This window comes from Xyrauchen texanus, chromosome 34 (assembly GCF_025860055.1).
Source record: "Xyrauchen texanus isolate HMW12.3.18 chromosome 34, RBS_HiC_50CHRs, whole genome shotgun sequence".
Classification (NCBI taxonomy): domain Eukaryota; kingdom Metazoa; phylum Chordata; class Actinopteri; order Cypriniformes; family Catostomidae; genus Xyrauchen; species Xyrauchen texanus.
Genome location: NC_068309.1, coordinates 15,112,236 through 15,133,049, shown reverse-complemented (window position 1 = coordinate 15,133,049; position 20,814 = coordinate 15,112,236). Strand labels below are relative to the sequence as shown.

At 37.6% G+C, this 20,814-nt stretch overlaps 1 protein-coding gene across 1 annotated transcript in view; it reads left to right on the top strand.

Moving 5' to 3' along the window:
• LOC127627360 (transmembrane protein 132C-like) overlaps window positions 1–20,814 on the top strand; it is a 172,700-nt gene that overhangs the window by 83,152 nt on the left and 68,734 nt on the right. Inside the window, exon 4 of the mRNA XM_052103702.1 lies at window positions 13,515–13,701. Within this exon, the coding sequence (XP_051959662.1) occupies window positions 13,515–13,701 (187 nt within the window). The remainder of the gene's footprint in view (window positions 1–13,514; window positions 13,702–20,814) is intronic.

Here is a 20,814-nt window from a genome sequence, read left to right as displayed (position 1 = left end):
AACACAAACGCTAAACTGAAAGCATAACATCACAACATAAACACACACGAACAATGCTGCGTGTGTCTCTCTTTCTCTCTCTCTCACTTGCGTCCCTGGCTGCACCTTTATCACTCTCCCACTGAATGGGCAATCAGTGCCGGGTGTGCATCCTCACGCCCTGGTCACGCCTCCTCGTCACGTCATTCTTTTGGGCCAGAACTTATAAATTAATCAAATGATCCTATTCATTAAACTGCTATGAATGATTAGTTCACAAAACTAATTGAAACTTGGAATATAGCACACAAGTCATATGGACCACTTATACTTTTGCTTTAACCCCAGTCCACTTTCAATTTCATAGAAAATAGTTGTAACGTGCGATTACAATAAATGTGAGCAGTAACTGTGGATGTCGAGGAATAGATTTGTGGAGTGCTCCATTGACGCTTAGTGAGGTGCAGAACAACGGTCAGCAGGGTAGGGCGATCTAGCTCCCGACACGTGGGCAAAGACGAGGTATCTTCCGTGGAAACCAAGCTGATATGCAGCGAACTGGAAGGCAACCACACACACACTTGACATGCAGGCAACCAACAGATACACGAGACAGGACCAACAAGGCAGAGAGATTATGGTTAGTTATTTCACACCAAACAACAGTCTAGCGAGACATTCAGTCAACACTGAACTACATTTAACTAAGAATAAATCAGACAAGGACATGACACAGGAGGAAATTAACAGGATGATGGCAAAACTATAGTTTGCTACGATGATGCCATAGTCCTCGTCAGACAAAAACCCAACCTGACAAGGTGACAGGACTGTGACATGAGTTGCCAGAATATTCTCTATCCTAGAATATATATCCTCTTTTGTGTTCCAGGGTTTTGTGGAAAATGATGACAGAATTTTCATTTTTGAGTGAACAACACTGTAAAATCCTTCTGTGCTGATCTGATTCTCTTATCGACAAATGAAAACTGACAATGACCCATTAAACAATTTTAGCTAACAGGGTACTTCAGAGTACCAGTATTCAGTGAGGTCTTGGAAAGCCAGTATTTGTGAGGCTAATGCATTTGTTTTTAAGTGCATAAAATGTTTTTAACCCCTAGAAGGTCTCTCCATTTACCAGGACCACATTAGAAAATCAAAAGGGCACTTTAAATATCCTTTTTTTGTCTCTCTGTATGATCATCATATGTACTTAATCAAATATCTACTGGCAAAAGGGGCAAGCTGTCTTTTGTAGGATAAAAAGCCTTATGTTTCCAATAATAGTTCACCTTAAAAATGAAAATTATCTAATCATTTATTCACTCTCATGCCAGCCTAGATGTGAATGACTTTCTTTCTTCTACTGGACACAAAGATTTTAAGAAGAATATTTCAGCTCTGTAAGTTCTTACACTACAAGTGAATGGGTCCAACAAGCTCCAAAATCATATAAAGGCAGTATGAAAGTAATCCTTAAGACTCCAGTGATTAAAACCATATCTTCATAAGTGATATGATAGGTGGTTGAGAAAAATATCATTATTTAAATCCTTTTTTACTATCAGTCTCTATCAGATGCTATTTAGCACAGACAGGCCACTACTATTAAAATTAATGGTAGAAACTGGAACACCAAACAGTCTACAGATGTAGAAAGAAAATCCAGCCTTATATCGCCTCTCAATCAACTAGAAAGAGTGTATGCGCATTAGCCATAAAAGCCGGGAAATTTGCATTCTTTATGCATATCGCCACCTACTGTCACTTTGAATTACCATTGTGTATGAAATGTGCTATATAAATAAACTTGCCTTGCTGGCTGAATTTATGGTAAAAATGGACTAAAATATTGATCTGTTTCTTACTCACAATTATTATATCTCTTCTGAAGATATACTGTAGATTTAACCACTCAAACCTTATGGATTACTTTAATGCTGTTTATTCTGTGCATTTTAGAGCTTCGCATGTTTGGTACCTATTCACTTGCATTGTGAGGACTTACAGAGCTGAAATATTCTTCTAAAAATCTTTGTTTGTGTTCAGCAGAAGAAAGAAAGTCATACAAACCTGGATGGCATGAGGGTGAGTAAATGAGAGAATTAGCATTTCACTATCCCTTTAAGAGCATTTAAGAGTCATTCTTTAAGGTCTATACACTTTGGGATATACGTATGTGTCACACTGCCGTCTCCGGTATACCTCTCGGAGGCTTAATTAGCCTGATTAGGGGCTGGGTGTGTAGCATCATGACCCGGGCCCGCCCTCCACCCTGTAGTTGTGAAGGATTTATAACGTTATATGTTAAATATAAAAAGCAGGTTTCTACGATCATGGAAAATCTGTATATCAGGGAATTTTAAAATAGTGTTTTCCAGGCAAAGAACAGTCATGGAAATTTACATAGCAAATAAACATTTTATAGTTTTGCTCTGCTCTAAAGTCTTTTATAAGCTAGATAATGTCCATATTCTCCATAAATCAGACAATCCAATCCAAAATTGCAATGAATGATTCATTAGTGAATCCGAATTGAATAGGAATCAAAAATCCTTACAGAGTGTTAAAAGTCAGGAAATTCATGGCTCAAAAAGTGTTGAAACACTGGACAAAAGGGCATTTTTCATGTCCTCAATTCACTTTGCTGCTCTTCACAGATAATGTCTCTTTAAGTAATCTAGAAATTATCTTACAGAAATTGTGATCCTGCAGACACTGGCAGTGTGCGGTTGCATTTATTATGTAAAGTCACAGATAAGAGCGGGTGTGAAACTGATATGATCATCTAAGATTTGCTTATTAAAGATATCCCGCTGTCCCTGTTTCCATGACATTGAAATCAGAGAATCCAGGATTTTTAGAACTGCTAGTGACAAGAGGAAGAGAACAGTTTTTTCTTGACGACTCTGCTCTATATCGAAGCTTCAATGGGTGCTGTGCTTTAGCTTTTTTAATAGCTTTATCTATATAAATGTTGTTACGAACAATTTCTTCAACATTTTTCATTTGAAGAGTTTGTCTTGACAAACGAGAGATTGATGCAAAAATGAAAAGTAACCAAAACACACAATCTCTCTGTCCCTCTGATGTCTTCTGAAAGTGTGAATATTTCAAATCTGATATTTTCATACCTGAGTTTAAAAAAGAAGCCTTTTCATTTGGAAAAGAATGTATAATATCAACTGAACACCAAATTGTAATTATATTTTGCAATGGATGAAATGAAATCTTTGAGAATAATACTGTTTATTGTGACCTTAGTCGAAAGTTTTTTTTCATGGAAGTGAGTTATTTGTCATGTTTTTTGTTTGTTTATTTTTTAAGAGAGAGACCTTGGTCTGTGTACCTTCGGATAATTTGTTTTCTCATTTTTGTCTTCAGAACGAAATAACCAATAAACCTTTCATTTATTGCATGTCCCTTATCTCTCTTTATCACATCACAACAATTTATGTTGTATCTGCTTGTTTATCAATGTAAAAATAAATTTTCAAACATTTGTGCATATAAAGCGAGATTATATATCATATTATATATATGAGATTTGAATATTTGTTTTGTTTATGTGAGCAGGCCTGACAATCCTGTTTCCACTGATTGGTCAACGTGCACGATAATCTGTTCTTCCTCAACCCCGTTTATAGCAAATAAGAGTTCGCCAAGTTCAAGTTTGCTGATTGCTTTTGCATATAGATTCTAATCATTTTAATGAAGAGCATTAATATTTCTTAGAAAAACTTCTGACTACTGCATGTTTATTGCAATCACATCAAGCAAAGGACACCTTGATAGGACAACCAATGAACTCACCAACTCGCTTTTGCTTTTTTTTAAAGGAACATTATGAATTGGGATGCTTGAACTCAATATTCTTTGTTATCTGGTCATTATTGTTGTTGTTGTTAATGGTAATAAAAGCAAGCAAATTATTGCAGGGGAAACATAAGGGGAAATATAAATTTTCACATTGGATGTGAATAAGCCTCACATTTATTTACATTTACATTTATGCATTTTGCAGATGCTTTTATCCAAAGCGACTTACAGTGCACTTATTACAGGGGCCTCACAGGACAAGGACACCAAAGGACCATTTTTGAGGGAAGGATCTCAGCCCATGTTGTTCATGCATTATTATTTATTTTATTTTCTCTTTTGATTTTTTTTTTTTTTCATTTGTAGTTACACCTTTTGCTTTCCTCTCTTTATTCAGCTAGTCTCAAGTTCATTGTCGGGGCGCGAGTTGCGCGCAGTTCTTTACTTACCACCTATCCGAGGCCCGATTGTCCTTGCATTGAATTTATTAAATAAAATGCATATAAATGTGCCCGATTACTGATTTACTTTTGCTGACATGCAGTTGCATTTTGCTTGATTTATTAAAATTAACCTACTTATCTGAACCTGAAAAAAGCCCCCTCACACTGAAAGCATGAATACCTAGTGTAATTAATTTATTGGTCATCTGAGTAATTGATCATCTGTTTTATGAAACTTTCTTTTTATCAAATAGGTAAATGTAATAGGCCTACACCAAAAGTGTATTAAAAGTGTTGCCTGTTATTCCAACCTGTTCTTAGAGAATCACGTTGCTGGTAGGCTACATCAAGCCAAAAACCCAAAGCACTCACATGGGGTATAGGCCTAATATTAATAAGGCCGGCTATTATAATGGAGTTATAATAATAAAAAAACATAATCAAATTATTGACAATTATTTTGACTTAATTTCCATCAAGTTTTAAACACATTCACTGTCCATAATTATTATTTTATTGCGTAATAGTTGAATGCATATTGTGAAGGTAACATCTTGTCTCTACTCAGATCATATAGTCCAGATATTAAAGAAAGACAACTGCATAATAGATAAGGGTTTCTTTTTATTCAATAAGTTCATGGTTAGATATTGTATCCTAAATATAAAATGAAAACTATTTGTAGCCATTAAAAATGTTAGGTTCGTTTTGTTCTGTTTAACACATAACATACTGTATATGGTCACAAATGTACACCACCACCGATATTTCACTTTTAAATAGGTATACAGATAGACATGTTGGGCAAAATAAAGTCATTTCTGACTGTTGCCATGGCGACGTGCATCGTGAGCACTGCATTGACTGTTAAAAAAACCTGTCCTCAATGTGATAAACTTTTGATTTAGCGTCCGCCATGTCCTGTGTGTAAAGGCTTTTATTCTGATAAAAAGGAATAAGGAAGAGCAGATGACATTGCAGGTTTAACCAATCATTAGAAATGTGCGTGTCTCATCTATCCACTTGTGTCATGTCCATCCACTAAGATTGCACACTTATTTTAAGTGCTTGAATGGAAAAAAAAAAAACGAGAAATTGAGCTGAATTCCTGTTTTTCTAGTTCTTATATGGAATTAAAAATTCTACATTTTGATAATTTTTTCTAAATGAAAAAAAATAGTTTATTGGTTATTCCGTTTTGAAGACAAAAATGAGAACAAAATAATCAGAAGAAACACGAGTCTGTGTACGTTTCGTCCATTCCATTTCCTTTTTGGAAAGGAATAACGAGAAAGGAAAAGACAGCTAATTTTTTTCATTTTGTTTAACAAACGGAAAACGAGAATTCGGTTACATTTCTCCTATTTTGTTTATTGTTTAAAAATTGGTTTATTGCTTAAATATTTCATTAATCTGACTGGTCAAACCACCCCATCTTCTGTATGGCCTTAATTCTGTCAGGCGGAATAAGAGTCGGTACGGATCTGCCAATGTGTTTACACTTTATTAAATTATTATCGCGAACCACCACTCACTGTTAGTTAACGCATGCAATTTGAAGCTGAAATATGTCGCTGGGCACATAATAAGTACTGTTGCGAAGTGTTGCCTCAAATGTATGACGCGTGAAAGATCGCAAGCCTAGACTATATACTGGCATGGAGTTTGGTGTATTGTTTATTATTTTTATATTTAATAACATTGTATATGATTTTGTTGTTGGACTACCTGTGTTTCCATGTCACATTGATAAATGAAATGAAGATTGTTCCGTCACTTTGGATAAAAGTGTAAACTAAATCATGTTTGTGTATTAGCCTACTGTAAGAGCAACAAGTGGAGTGAACATAAAAATCTTATAAACATTACCATGATAATATATCCGTAACATTTCCCACTTGTCTTGAGTGAATGTTTAAGGTGTTTGTGTGCAGTATTTGTGCAGTAGGGCCTATGGTAAAAAGCAAAACTTGTTACAAATGTACATGCTCCATCCCTCTTTGAAACGAAAACAAGTTTGGCAAATTAAATATAGACAAGACATTTTTTTTGTAACTTAAACCATCTGAGTGACGGATAAAGTTTTTTTGTATTGTTTTTGCTAATTCCTGCAGTCACAATTGTTTAGTAAGTAAGGTTCAAGCAGGATATGTGCAATGGAAATCTTAAAAACTTCTGTAAAATCAAGTTTAGTTTTGGTTGCATGCATTGTTGTAAGGATAAAATAAAAGTTGTTCAATACCTACTACATCTTAAAATATGGAGATCATGACAAATGAAGAAACTGCCAAACCAGTCACTTTAGAAATAATTTATAGTTCTAGAAAATCCAAACCAAATCTGTGCAGGACAAACATTAAATGTATTAAGCTTTGAGAATAACCAATACCTTGTAAGAAATGAACAAGCCTCAGAGAAACTTATCATGCAATTAAGTGTCATGCTGCCTTTTTACTAATTTACAGGGTTAAGAGGATTGGTTTTAAATTGTATTCCACAGATGACAGAATACAATCTGTGAAATGTAATTTGTTATGTATTTGGTTAGATTACTCAAAGCAGTGTGATCAAATAGCTTTGGATTATATCTTTAACACTGTTTTTAAATTGAATTACTTCAGAAACTCTCCTCAGATTGCAATTAATTTTAGTTGATATAATTCTATTTCATAGTAAACACTTTAGTTATCAACATTTTTGTATATCCAATTATTCATATTGCATTAAATCCTAACTGTAACAGTGCAGTCCCTATTCACATATCGTATCTGAATTCAAACCCTATTCTGTCACTCCCCAACCCTGCTAATTCTGTCAGGTATTAAGGTTATGTTCACTGATTTAATTATTAGTTTTTATTAATGTGACGAGGAGGAGGGCAGGGCCAGGAGGACACACAGCCAGCCCTGGATCGTTCTAATCAGCCGGGAGGGAGAAAAAGATGAGCCAGAGGCTCCTGTTTTAGAGAGAGAGAGAGACACTGCAACCGGGCGACAGTGCGTCCGGGAGCTGGTGAGCAAGTTCTTTTCTCTCTGTCACTCTGCCTCTCTCTTTCCCTCTCCCCTTTCCCTCCCCTCGTCTCTCCCAGGGCTTCAAATGGCGAGGAAGACATGCCGGTAGGCATGGCCGTAAGGGCATCAACCAGGAAGGGAGGGAGGGGAGGGGAGTGCGTTATGCCAGGGGTTTCCCCGGCCTGAGTTGGGCGATGGAGGAGTGTGACGAGGAGGAGGAGGACAAGGCCGGGCAGTGAGTAAACACGCCCAACCCTGGATCAGACTAGTTTGAGAGGGACTCATGCGGCCACGTTGCATGTGTGTTTGCGTTTGTTTATGTTTGTTTTATGTTGAGTTTTATCATTAAACTTTACATTGACTGTTAAGCCAGTTTCTGCCTCCTCCTTGCTCATTCCATACCCTGTTACAATTAATTATTAATATATATATATTTTTAATTTCTTTCCAAATGTATTTGTGTCAGTTCATGCCTTAGAACACAAAATACGTGAATGTCTTACACACGCTTTATATTTTGTCAGGAGCAGGTGAAAATACTGCCCAGACTGAACAGAGCATTTGTTTTCCACATGAGATGCCTTTATCTCTCTACCAACAAAATGCATGTCAAAAACCTGCATACTTTGTTCCTATCAAATATTTTAATGCTTGCATATGCATCGGTTCTAACACATCAGTTGGAACTCCGCTCTTTTTTCATCGTGTGAAATGAGCACATGTGCTTACAATCATACTTTTAAACTTTTAAATCTTATCTTAAAAGAAATATTTAAAAAAAAATATCTGTCTGTCATCTCCACAATTATTTTCTCAAAATTAGATATAGTTATTTAAATTTTTTACATGTAATATTACATTTATTAACAGTCCACATTGGCTGAGACGACCACGTTGGCATCACACTTTATGAGCAATCTTCGGTTTGCAGAAATAATGTTGCAGTTGTATCCAATTATGGAGAGCGCATAGCAGCATCTGCCCAATAGTGTGTGACACACACACACACACACACACACACACACACAGACCTAGTGAGCTCTTTATTAGATTTTTACATCCGCTCCACTTGTTGCTCTTACAGTAGGCTAATACCCAAACATGATTTAGTTTACACTTTTATCCAAAGTGACGGAACAGTCTTCATTTCATTTATCAATGTGACATGGAAACACAGGTAGTGCCTACTACAAAATCATATTAATGTTAAATATAATATAAATGTTATAAAATATAAATAATATTCCAAACTCTGTGTCAACATATATTCTGGGCTTCCGATCTTTCATGTGTCATAAATTAGAGGCAACGCTTTGTAAGTCGCAACAATACTTATTATGTGCCCAGCCACACATTTCAGCTTTAAATTGCATCCGTAGTTAACAGTGAGTGGTGGTTTGCGATAATAATTTAATAAAGTGTAAACACACTGGCAGATCCGTACCGACTCTTATTCTGCCTGACAGAATTAAGGCCATACAGAAGATGGGGTGGTTTAACCAGTCAGATGAAAGGGCCGTTTCAGTGCCATCCACATGTGCGAATAAAATAATCAAGCCATAAACCAATTTTTAAACAATAAACAAAAAAGGAGAAATTGAGCCGAAATTGAATTTTCCGTTTGTATAACTAAGCAAAAACATTTCTCGTTATTCCTTTCCAAATAGGAAATTAAATGGTCAAAACATACTCTGACCTACAAGGACCGCCGACCTTGAATCATATTGTTCTGAGAAGAAGAATTCTGAGAAAAGGAATATAGTTTAGTTTTGTGCCTTTGTCAAGCTTTCAGGTGAGAATTCAATTGCAGCTCTGTATTTCACATTTGGTTTTTGATTGTAGGGACATTTCACATGGCGTTTTGCTTTAACTAAGTAGTGTTTGGTCGAAAAAGCCAGCCTGATCAAACCTTGGCCTCTGCAAATCAAATGGGTTTGGTTTTATTCATTGTTTTTCAGCTTTGTTTGTGTTGCAATCAGCAGAGACCCTGTTGTGTTCTGCTTTGGAAATCTTTTCTGAAAATGCTGTCGTGCTGGACCAAAAGTAAATTGCTTTTTTTCTATTATTATTATTTTTTTTCCGGTTGCTGCTGGGATGTGTTTTTGGTAAACTAGAATAATGAGAGTAAACCGCCACACGTTCACACACACATTGTAGCCTACATCCCATACACATGCAAGGTGTACTAAAACAAAAAGGCCATCAGATGGTTGCTTGACTGCCCCTTCTTCCAATGGTAGTGTGCACTGGCCTGTAGACACATCAAAATTCTGTGGACGGGACGTATTTGACATATTTCACAAACACAGATCAGCCACAACATTAAAACCACATGCCTAATATTGTGTAGGATCCCCTTGCGCTGCCAAAACAGTGCCAACCCACATCTCAGAATAGCATTCTGAGATGCTAAGCTTCTCACCACAATTGTACAGAGTGGTTATCTGAGTTATCGTAGAATTTGTCAGTTAGAACCAGCCTGGCCATTCTTTGCTGAACTCTCTCATCATCCAGGCATTTCGGTCCACAAAACTGCCACTCACTGACTGTTGAGTGTGAAAATCCCAGGAGATCAGCAGTTACAATTGTGGTGAGAAGAATAGCATCTCAGAGATGCAGGTTGGCGCTCTTTGGCGGCACAAGAGGGGCCTACACAATATTAGGCATGTGGTTTTAATGTTGTGGCTGATCGGTGTATGCTTATAGCTTATAAAGATGACATTCCAACAAAAACAGTTTGATATCTGAATTACTGGCTGTGGCAGGGCGGAGGGCGGGGCTGAGCCGGGTCGTGATTCTACACACCCGATCCCTTATCAGGCTAATCAAGCCTTCGAGAGGGATAAAGGCTGACTGCGGAGGATTGTGCGGGAGAGAGAGATAGTTTACGGATATGTCCGTCATGTGTGTTTGTGGTTGTTTAAGTTTATCATTAAAATATTATTTAGATTGACAAGCCGGTTCTCGCCTCCTCCTTTCCATTAAATTACATTACACTGGTGCCGAAACCCGGGAAGGAGGAGGGATACGCCGTAGTAGAGTTCTCACCACTACTGTCCACCCCAATGGAGAAGCCGCGGCCATCTGCCGGGGGACGATGAGCCCGGCCGCCTGGAAGCAGAGGACGGCCACCGACCGCAAGGGGAGAAGGGGCTTCTAACCGACCGCCTGCAGCTGTCAGGGCCGCTGCCAGGGGCGGGGGAGTCCCCTACCAGCCGCTGAAACGCGGCAGGGTCTGAGACCGCCGACCGCGAGCGGGGAGGGGCTCACTGCCGACCGCCTGGTGCAGGAGAATCGCTGCCAGGGGCGGGGGAGACCCCTTCTGTTCCCCAAGAACGCGGCGGGGCGTTCCGTCCGCCAGGGGCTGAGGACTGCCTCTGATCCGCCCGGAGAGGCGCGGCTGTCGTTAGAGGGTGCCGCTCCACGTTGACCTTTTCCCTCTCGTTTAAATTTTACAGTGTTTTTTGGGGGGGGTACTACACTGTTACAGGAAGTACCCCTCCATTTTTATTATTTCTGTTTCCCTCCCCTTGTCCCCTTCCACATTCAGGTAGCCGGGGGCTCCCATGCCTGAGAGAACGAGGGAGGAATGTGGTAGGGCAGGGCGGGTCGTGATTCTACACACCCGGTCCCTTATCAGGCTAACCAAGCCTCCGAGAGGGATAAAGGCCGACTGGGGAGGATTGTGCGGGAGAGAGAGATTGTTTACGGACATGTCCGTCGTGTGTGTGTTTTTTTGTTTGTTTAAGTTAATCATTAAAATATTATTTATATCGTCAAGCCGGTTCTCGCCTCCTCCTTTCCATTGAACAACGTTACACTGGCACATTCCACTAGCCATCAACCCTGTTACTAATTATGTAGGTTAATGTAAAAATTATTAAACAAATGTTTTTCATTAATTTATTGAAAATATTTTTTTCATCAAATAGTTTGTGTCCAGGAGTGTTGGTTATTCATGTTATTGAGACATTATAGGCATTTCAGATGAAGATGAATGCATAAGTCTGATTTAAAGTAATGGCCATCATAATCAAATCACTTCCAGTCATGTTAAAATAAAAAATTGTATTATAAAATTCTGAATTTTTGTACTGATTATCATCTGACGAACATGTTGAGTTGTACAAATATTATCTGCAGCATGAAACTGAACTTGTGGTTATATTTAAGGAGTGAATGCACTTAGCCGCATAGGAAAGCTATTGGATGCTCCCTTGGTCCCTATTTAGTGAATGACTTAACCTCCAGTGTGCTGTCTGTCTGCACTGGACTCAGAACAGTTATATTATATTAACTTCATGTGAAGTCTCTGCAAGCAACATTTTTCAGCTTTTGGATGAATACATATGTTCTCAATGTGAAAACACAAGAGTAAATATATAGGAATGCATTTACTAATGTTAATGAATTACACCTTATTGTACAGTGTTAACAAACAAAAATATAACTTGCAAAAATTATACATAATACAATTATTTAGATTAAAATGAAGCAAACTGATCCACAAATTTGTTTCTGTGAAAAGTTATTAAAAATAACTGACGTGTTTTTGGAACATCTGTCAGAAAACCGTTCCACAGCACTCATCCGTGTACATAATGTTTATCAGTGTGTCAAAGCGCTACGTGGTTGCGTAGAGGTATAAAGCACAGAACTGTTGATCAGAAGGTCGCAGGTTCGATCCCCACATCTACCACCATTGTGTCCTTGAGCAAGGCACTTAACTCCAGGTTGCTCTGGGGGGGATTGTCCATGTAATAAGTGCACTTTAAGTCGCTTTGGATAAAAGCGTCTGCCAAATGCATAAATGTAAATGTAAAAGAAACTAGAGATGCTAATCTTCACAACCAAACAGGTTTCAGTGAAAAAAATCTTAAGGCGTTTTGAAAAAAAGCATTTTGTTGGCGCTCTGCCAATGGAAGCAGTTCACAGAAATCGATGCCATGGTGTTTGGTCACGTGACCAATGCATCAGAAGTTTAGCCCTTAAATGACTCCTTGGAGTGTCCTGAACAGTATGCAATGGGTTTAAATGAATTTTAGTTTTGTATAGCGAATTCAAATTTTTTATTATAAATCTAAATATATAAATGTAAACCCTAAACAAATTATTTAATAAAAAAATATATGTGTATATATAAGCAATATCACATGAGCAAGAGTTCGATATGGCCCTACATCAGTACTACTGTGATTCGAGGGCCATAGGTAATCCCAGCAGTGCTGATGTAGGGCCATATAGTACAATTGCGAGTGTGATATTGCTTATATACAACAGTTCAATGAAAAAGTACATTTTTAAAAATCAGGAAAAACTGAGGCCATAAAAAGAGCATTTGTGCACGGAACTACTTTCTTACGGGACGGATCAGGATCTGCCGTTGCTGGTTCAAAACAAATTATGTGTCCAAGTCTCCGCCAGTAATTCAAAAATGTCACTTCAGAAACAGTATCACGGCTTGGGCTGTTTCTATCAAGTTATTGGTGGGTGTATGTGTGTGTGTGTGAGAGAGAGAGAGAGAGAGAGACTGAGCGTGTGTGATCACCTGTTGCCAAACCCAAGCATAAATGCTGTCAGCTTTCTGGAGATAAGTTTTCTCAGGGGAAAAATCACCATCCAAGCGGGGGCAATTCTCTCTATTTCGCGGTAGACGGTGAAAGAATCTTTCACAATAGAAAACACAATGTCCTCCGCCATTTTGAACAGTACGTTTTCTCCAATGATGGAAACTCCAGTAAGAGGTAAGTAATGAGACATCTGTTGTGTCTCTCAGCTGTGATGCTGAAGTTGTTCATTTAAAGCCAATTGAAGCTATTTTCTAGCTGTAGTTGTGTAGTAGTAGTAATACGAGCGTTCACGGAGCACTGTTGTATGTAAACAATGACTGACGGGTTCACTTCACGTCAGCAATTGCTCATATTACACACAAAAAGTCACATATGTAATGTCAAAAAAAATAAGATAAAAAATACATATAAGAGACACTCATACAGTAACTCTTAACACATATGCACTACTTTTACACTTTAGTTTAAAACAAGTGAGTGATACACACACAGTGAAGCATCTGATTGTTGATGGTGGTGGCATCATTGCTCATGGAATGTCTCTCATCCAATCAGATTCGACGACCGTAACTAACTGTTGTGTGTGTATATATATATATATATATATATATATATATGTGTGTGTATGTATGTATTTTTTATGTCCAGTCAAAGCTTTACTTTACCTCTCATTACTGCTTTTGTACTAGGGTGGAGGCAGGCTTCCAGAAGGTTCTCCAGGTAGATCTGGAGGTGAACGGGCTATTGGATCCTCTGGGCAGTCGCTCAATGACTTGGCAGATCGAGTACCCCATTTCCCGAACCCTCTCGGACGAGATCCAGACTCTCATCCACCTGGCACCACATGACCTTGGGGGCATCGTGCCATTGGCTATGGTGAGTTTAATCCTCATGAACTCATAAACACCCTGTCACAACAAAGCCAGTATGAAAGGAATTCTTCAGCACATACATTACATATTCTCTCCAATCAGACTGAGAGAGAGAGAGAGACATGCTCACTTTAGAATGTCTCTCACTCTTTCAAAAAGTCCAAATGTGCAATTTGTTGATTCCACAGGTTTGTTGTGCTTTTTTTTGTTGTGCCAAGTGTCTGCTAGTATACAAAAGACAAATTTTGGCTTTACATATTACACATTTTTCATCTGCGCTCATAATATTCTTGCTGTTGCATATTAAATGCATTATTATTAGGGCTGTCGATTTAACGCGTTAATTCAGTCCGATTAATTTTACAAAAAATAACGTGTTAAAAAAATACCGCAATTAATCGCACTTCCCCCAGACCATAATAAGGAAGAGTCCTAAGAAATGCAAGCTTGTTGTACCACCTGTTTACTCCAGAGGGCAGTAAGTGAAATTTCAGCTGTATGAGCAACGCGCAGTTTATACAGTGAAGAAAACACTTCAGTAGGCAGAACAACACAAAAATGCGTTATGTTCTTGGTTTCAAAACACTTGATGGAGCGCAAATCCGAACTAAGGGATCTCAAGATGTGTTTAAAGATTGAGTATTAAACTATATTTAACTTGACACAGTGACCTAAACATTTATGTTTATGATGCAACACACCCGAGACGCTACACCAGCATTTCTGAAACAGGGTGTGGCTGGATTGAAATGGTGCAAAATTTGGAAGTTACCCATAAATATTTAATCACGAATAAAACAAAGAAATTTCCTTCAACTTATTTATTATTACTACCTCACTAATTGTTTTTGGTCTGATTTCTGCAAGATTGTTAAAGATCATATTATTCCCATGTTTCAACTTTGTTTTGAAAATATTTTATTCGGGGTTTTTTTTAGCTATGACATGTCTCTTCATAAGGAATATTATTTTATTAATGTTCTGCTTTTTGTTAGTTTTTTTTTTTAATTTAAGTTTAGAATATTTTTTATATATAAATATATAAAAGAAGCACAGACTTTGTGTAGCTTCTGCTTTAATTGAATTTATCACACTGAAAAGACTTCTAAAGCAACATTATGGCTGGCACTATACTTGTACACTTTAATTACCTCTTATTTGGTTAATTGAGCGTACAGTTTGCTTTATAAGGGAGAAAGCAGTCGGGTTAAGGCCAAAAATAATCTTTTTAAAATGAGAGGAAACTGGGTATGACCTAATACAAATGAGCTAAATACAGGACAATGAAGGTTATTTTTAAGTCAATAGGTTTTGAAATACTGACTGGGCTGTTTTGTTCTGTGAATTACATTGCTTTATCATTGAATGACAGAATTTATTTGTATTTAGTTTTTGATGGCAGATTGTATCTTTTACATTCTGCGAGAAGTACCTTTTACACTATCATATACTGCATATTTTCATGTGTATTAAAATTAAATCATTGTCAATCTTTTCAGTGCAAATATGCCTCCTTTCTATGCGAAAAGCATTATAAAGAAAAGCATTAGAACTGGGCAAATCCAGAAAAATACTCATTAAATTATGCCAGATTGGTTTTGGCAAGAATTGCATTGAGAGAATATAAATTGTATTCAGCACAGAATATTTGGGGCCTGTTCGCACAGTTAAATTATTTGCATATTACTTTAGTGAATCAGGTGCTAAAACAATGCAGACAGCATGTGCAAACAAACAGAGCTATCAGTGGGTGCAATCTATTCTTAATGAATTCCCCCCTTTGACTACTTTTGGTCTGCCTTAATTTTTTTTTTTTTATGTGCAGCACTGACATTGCTGCTTAGTCACACAGGTTCTCTCTCACACACACTCACCCTATGGCAGCCTTTCCCCTTGTCCATAACATTGACATTGCCACCACACCTTGTTAAACTTAATCAAGACTTTGTTAAGCCACCAGCAGAGTCAGTGGGCAGCTTTAATCACCCTGAGCATGGCGATCCGCTCCCTCTTTCTCTACATGTCTAATGTAGAGGAACCAAATAGCTGTACAGACCAGTGTGACAGGAACAATGGCATACGATACCAAAGGCAAGGGACTCCAATCTCTCCCATCGGAGGTGCTTGCTACATTAGAATTAGCTTTTCCCCCTATTGTGGATGCCGTGAAATTCCGGCCTGCCAGCTGTATCTTCGGCCTCATTAGAGAGGACTTCCACTGTGGACCCTTCCCTACTCAATGCTCACCCTTGGCTCAAGCCCCCCTTACCCAGTCTTTCTCACTGGTGCATTTCACACAACAATCATGGCTGCAGACAGCGAGACAGCAGCCACCAATCACTTCTGTTGTCTGGCCCTGTGATGGAGAGCATTTTTTCTTGAGTTCTCTTGGAATGCAGGGACAACAGATTGTTGTGTAATGCAGCAGGAGGGGATCAATGTAATCACATCACTTTTAACTTTCTGAATAGGGAGATGCCCTAAAAGGATTTGGCAGTGTATGATACCCTCAAAATGCAGGAAATCTGTTCTAGCTCATTGGTATGCATCAGCATGCTTTATCTCTCTGGCTCTGTATCTCTCTCTCTTTAAGATGCTCTGTCTCTCTGTACGTTCCAATCGCTTGATGGTGGATTGCAAAGAGTAATTCAAAGGGTATTCGGCCATCATAAGGTAGAGTTTACCCAAAAAGGGAAAATTCTGTCCACATTTACTCATCCTAATGTTGTTCCAAACTTTATTTCTTCAGTGGAGCACCAAATGAGATGTTAGGCAGAATGACAGCTTCAGTCACCATATACTTTCATTGCAACTTTTTTTTCCATAAAATGAAAGTGAAAGGTGACTGAAACATACATTTAACATACTGCCAAACATCTCATTTTGTGTTCCACTGAAGAAAGAAGCATATATAGGGTATAGAATGAGTGTATATGTGCAATGCAATGGATAAATGAAATGCATAGGGGAAAAAGTGTACATCGATATATCACTTCAAAAGAATTGGAGAGGGAAATTTACCCATCAATAAATGTCCTCCAGCTGAATAGTACACAAAGTTTGACTGAAATAAACAGCAAAAAAGGAGTAAACGGGCCGAGGTTTTATTCACCTTAATTCACCTCATGTGTCGTTTCTATGCAGTTGTTTGTGGGTATAAATTGCACAAGATGCGATTGTTAATGCCATTATCATGTCTATTGGTTACATAACAGTTAAGATATAACATAAGGTATTATAAATGAACAAATCCCATTTATTTCCATATTAAACAATGAATATGACTGTGGCAGGGTGCATTCTGCACACACCGGCCCCTAATTAGGCTGATGGCAGATAGAGAGTTACGGGTGTCTGTGTGTGTCGTTTGGTTCAGTTTATTATTAAAATATTATTTATATCATCAAGCCGGTTCTCACCTCCTCCTTTCCATTGAACTTTGTTACAATGACAACTATATTTAAATGTATAATAACATACTGTTTATTTTATATAAAACCACATGGATAAATTAGATACTGTATATTTATATATACACTGGTGGCCAAAAGTTTGGAATAATGTACAGATTTTGCTCTTATGGAAAGAAAGTGTTATTCAACTGACCACAATGTATAGTCAGGACATTAATAATGTGAAAACTTACTATTACAAGTTGAATATAATGTTCTGAACTTCTTAAACTACCATACAGTCTAGCTGATCCCACAAGCTCAATGGGGTTAAGATCTATAACACTCTTTTCCAATTATCTGTTGTCCAATGTCTGTGTTTCTTTGCCCACTCTAACCTTTTCTTTTTGTTTTTCTGTTTCAAAAGTGGCTTTTTCTTTGCAATTCTTCCCATAAGACCTTCACCCCTGAGCCTTCTCTTTACTGTTGTACATGAAACTGGTGTTGAGTGGGTAGAATTAAATGAAGCTGTCAGCTGAGGGCATGTGATACATCTATTTCTCAAACTAGAAACTCTGATGTACTTTTTTTTTTTTGTTGAAGTTTTTAAACAATAATAAATAAAATACTGAATAGAATGAGACTGAGGAAGAGTATACATGTTTTTAAGATGCAAACTGATCCTCTAAATAGAGATCTCCTATATAACATAATCCCTTTCTCCTCCATGCTGAGAAAACTCCATCAATCTGAGAAGGTTCAAATGATGGTTACATAATATTGGTGTATTGATTGAGACTTCTGATAAATTATAAAATCTTTTTATCTTATTCAAGATCTTCAAGGAATTTCTCAGCACAAAATTACTGCTTGTCAACTTATTAACAGTTTTGGTCTCTGTTAAGAGTATATCTGGAAGAGAGGACCCCGGCACTGACATCGGACTCATAATGGAAAAGTCTCAGGTGACATCATCTAGAACGCCCCTTTGCCAATAAGTGAGAGCCCTGGCATTTGCCAGGTAATAGTGTTTAAATATTTGAAGACCAAGGCCTCCACATCCAGCAGGTTTTTGTAAATGGGCTTTTGCTATACAAGGTATCTTGTAATTCCATATAAATGAGAGAATAATTTAATCTAGTTGTTTAAAAAGGTTGCCCGTAAATAAATGGGGAGATTTTGGAAGAGGTAAAGAAACCTTGGAAGAGTAACCATCTTTATTACATTCACACAGCCAATTAATGACAAGGAGAGTAGTTTCCAACTCTCAATTTTTAATTTGACTTTGTTAATTATGTCTAGGAAATTTTATTTAAACAAATGTTTAGGGTTCGTTGGAAGTTTCAGGCCAAGATATGTGAAGTGATCCTCCACTAACTTAAATGGTATACTATTTTAAAAGCTGGTGCTTAAATTATTCATCATGGGCATAAATTCACTTTTACTCCAATTTATTGAGTATCCTGAATGTTTACTAAAAATGTAAATGTAATCTAAAGTTTAGGGACAGAAACCACATGATCCGTGACACATAGTAACAAATCATCTGCATATAAATTTACCAGACTTTCAGTATTTCCTAATGAGATCCCATGGATATGAGGGTGGGCTCTGATTCCTACAGCTAATGGCTCCAGTGCAATGTTGAAAAGAAAAGGGATAGAGGATCACCCTGTCGTACACCCCGATGCATTTAAAAAGCACTGGATCTAATACCATTGGTCAAAATTGATGATGACGGATGGAAATAAACAAGTTGAATCCATTCGATAAATTTATCTCCAAATCCAAATTGTTTTAACGCTTCAAACAAGTATGGCCATTCTATCTGATCAAAGGCTTTTTGGGCATCTAAATGGGTTATCTATCTAATGAGATAACAGCTACAGAGTTGTTCACTAACCGCCGGTCCGTATATTAAACGTTAAGAAGCAGGCTGACATTACAGAATGAAAACCTTCCTGGAATAAACTCAGCTTGGTCAGGATGAATAATGGATGAGATGTGTTGTGCTAACCTGGAAGCCAATACTTTAGTTAATACCTTTTGATCGAAACTTAAGAGGGCAATGGGTCTATAATTTGCTTGATTTGTCTCAATTTTCCCTTTTTTCAAAACTACACAAATATTTGCTTTTAAATGCCAGCAGTAATTTCGCTTAGGCAAAATACATTTACTATTTATATTAGTAATCAATTCAGAAGTTGCCAAAAAGTAATCAATTCTAGTGTATGATTTGTGAACATGAGAATAAAATGAATAAACCCTATCCGTTGGATGCTGTAGTCTCCAAATATCAACCATGTTTCTTGATTTATTAAGTTAAGTGTTTATTCTGATTTAATCTTGGGTGGTGGTTTGAAGGAAAATCTATCCATATAGGGATCCAAGTAACAGTTTAAATCTACCGACTATTACATTTATGGCATTTGTATTTGGAATTATACAAAACATTTCACAAAAGAATTCTGAGTCATCAAAATTGGGACTGTACATATTGAGCAAAGTTATGGGGAGAGAATTAATATACCCTGACACCATTATCTACCCTGTGGATCAGCAACCATAGAAGAGAGCCGAAAAAGAACATTCTTACGGAAAAGAATAGCCACACCTTTAGCTTTGGCATTAGTAATCTCAGTAAACCTGAGATATCCAATTGGTTCTACGTAAGTCTGCATTGGTGAATTGCGCCAAGTTGAGTTTACTGAAGAAATATTATATCAGCCTTGAGTGATTTCAAATGTGAAAATACTCCTTTTAATTACATGGCCAAGCCCTTGTACATTCCAAGAAGCCAATGTAATATTTCCCCCATTAATATTAGCCATCAGTCTCTGCATGAAGTAGAACAATTAAAACGAGGCAGTCCGTACAAAAAAAAAAAAAAAATCACATGTATAACCCACATATAGGACATCCCAGAACTTAGAACACACAAAGTCAACCCACACCTTCTCACATCTGTCTTCCCCGAAATTATGCACTATGTTCCCCCTTCAACTCGGGAACACAACTTGCATGTAAGTTAGAGGATTCATCCCCAGTCTCTTCACTGTCAGTAATCCCAGTCAACTCCACTTCCAATTTATATACATTTAAAGAGCTGAAACAACAGTAGTGCCGGCCAAAAAGAATGCCTGTGTAAACACTCTTAAAACAAGAAAAATAAAGTGTCAATGGGCAATTTAAAGTATTTTAAGAGAGATACTCATGCTGTGCATATCTTCTAAACCTGCTTCAGCCTGGTGTCCACAAATTTTGTTGCCTCTGTAGGGTCAGTGAAGATCTTGAACAGTCTGTTATGCTGTACACGGAGCCTCTCCAGGAAGCAGAGACTGTGTGTAACCTTTAATTCTCTCAGTTCACACATCACCTCATCGAAAGCCTGTCGCTGTTTCATCACCTCTGCAGTATAGACCGGAAAGATATGCACCTTGTGTCCATTGCAATCCAGGTTGCGGTGGTCTCGCCGAATTCGGAGAATTTATACCTTTTCCTGAAAGAAATTCACTCGCGCAATGATCAAGTGGGGCCTCTCTCGCTCTGACAGCCTTGGTTTGAGACCACGATGAGCACGGTCAGTGATCAGTGGTCCCTGAAAATTTGTCTCGCCCAATAGTTTAGGGATAAGTGCAAAATAAAAAGAAAGATGGCAAATAATTAAACTAATTTGAAAAACTTGCCATGGAGGACCCCAATAAAACACGTCTACTCCATGCACA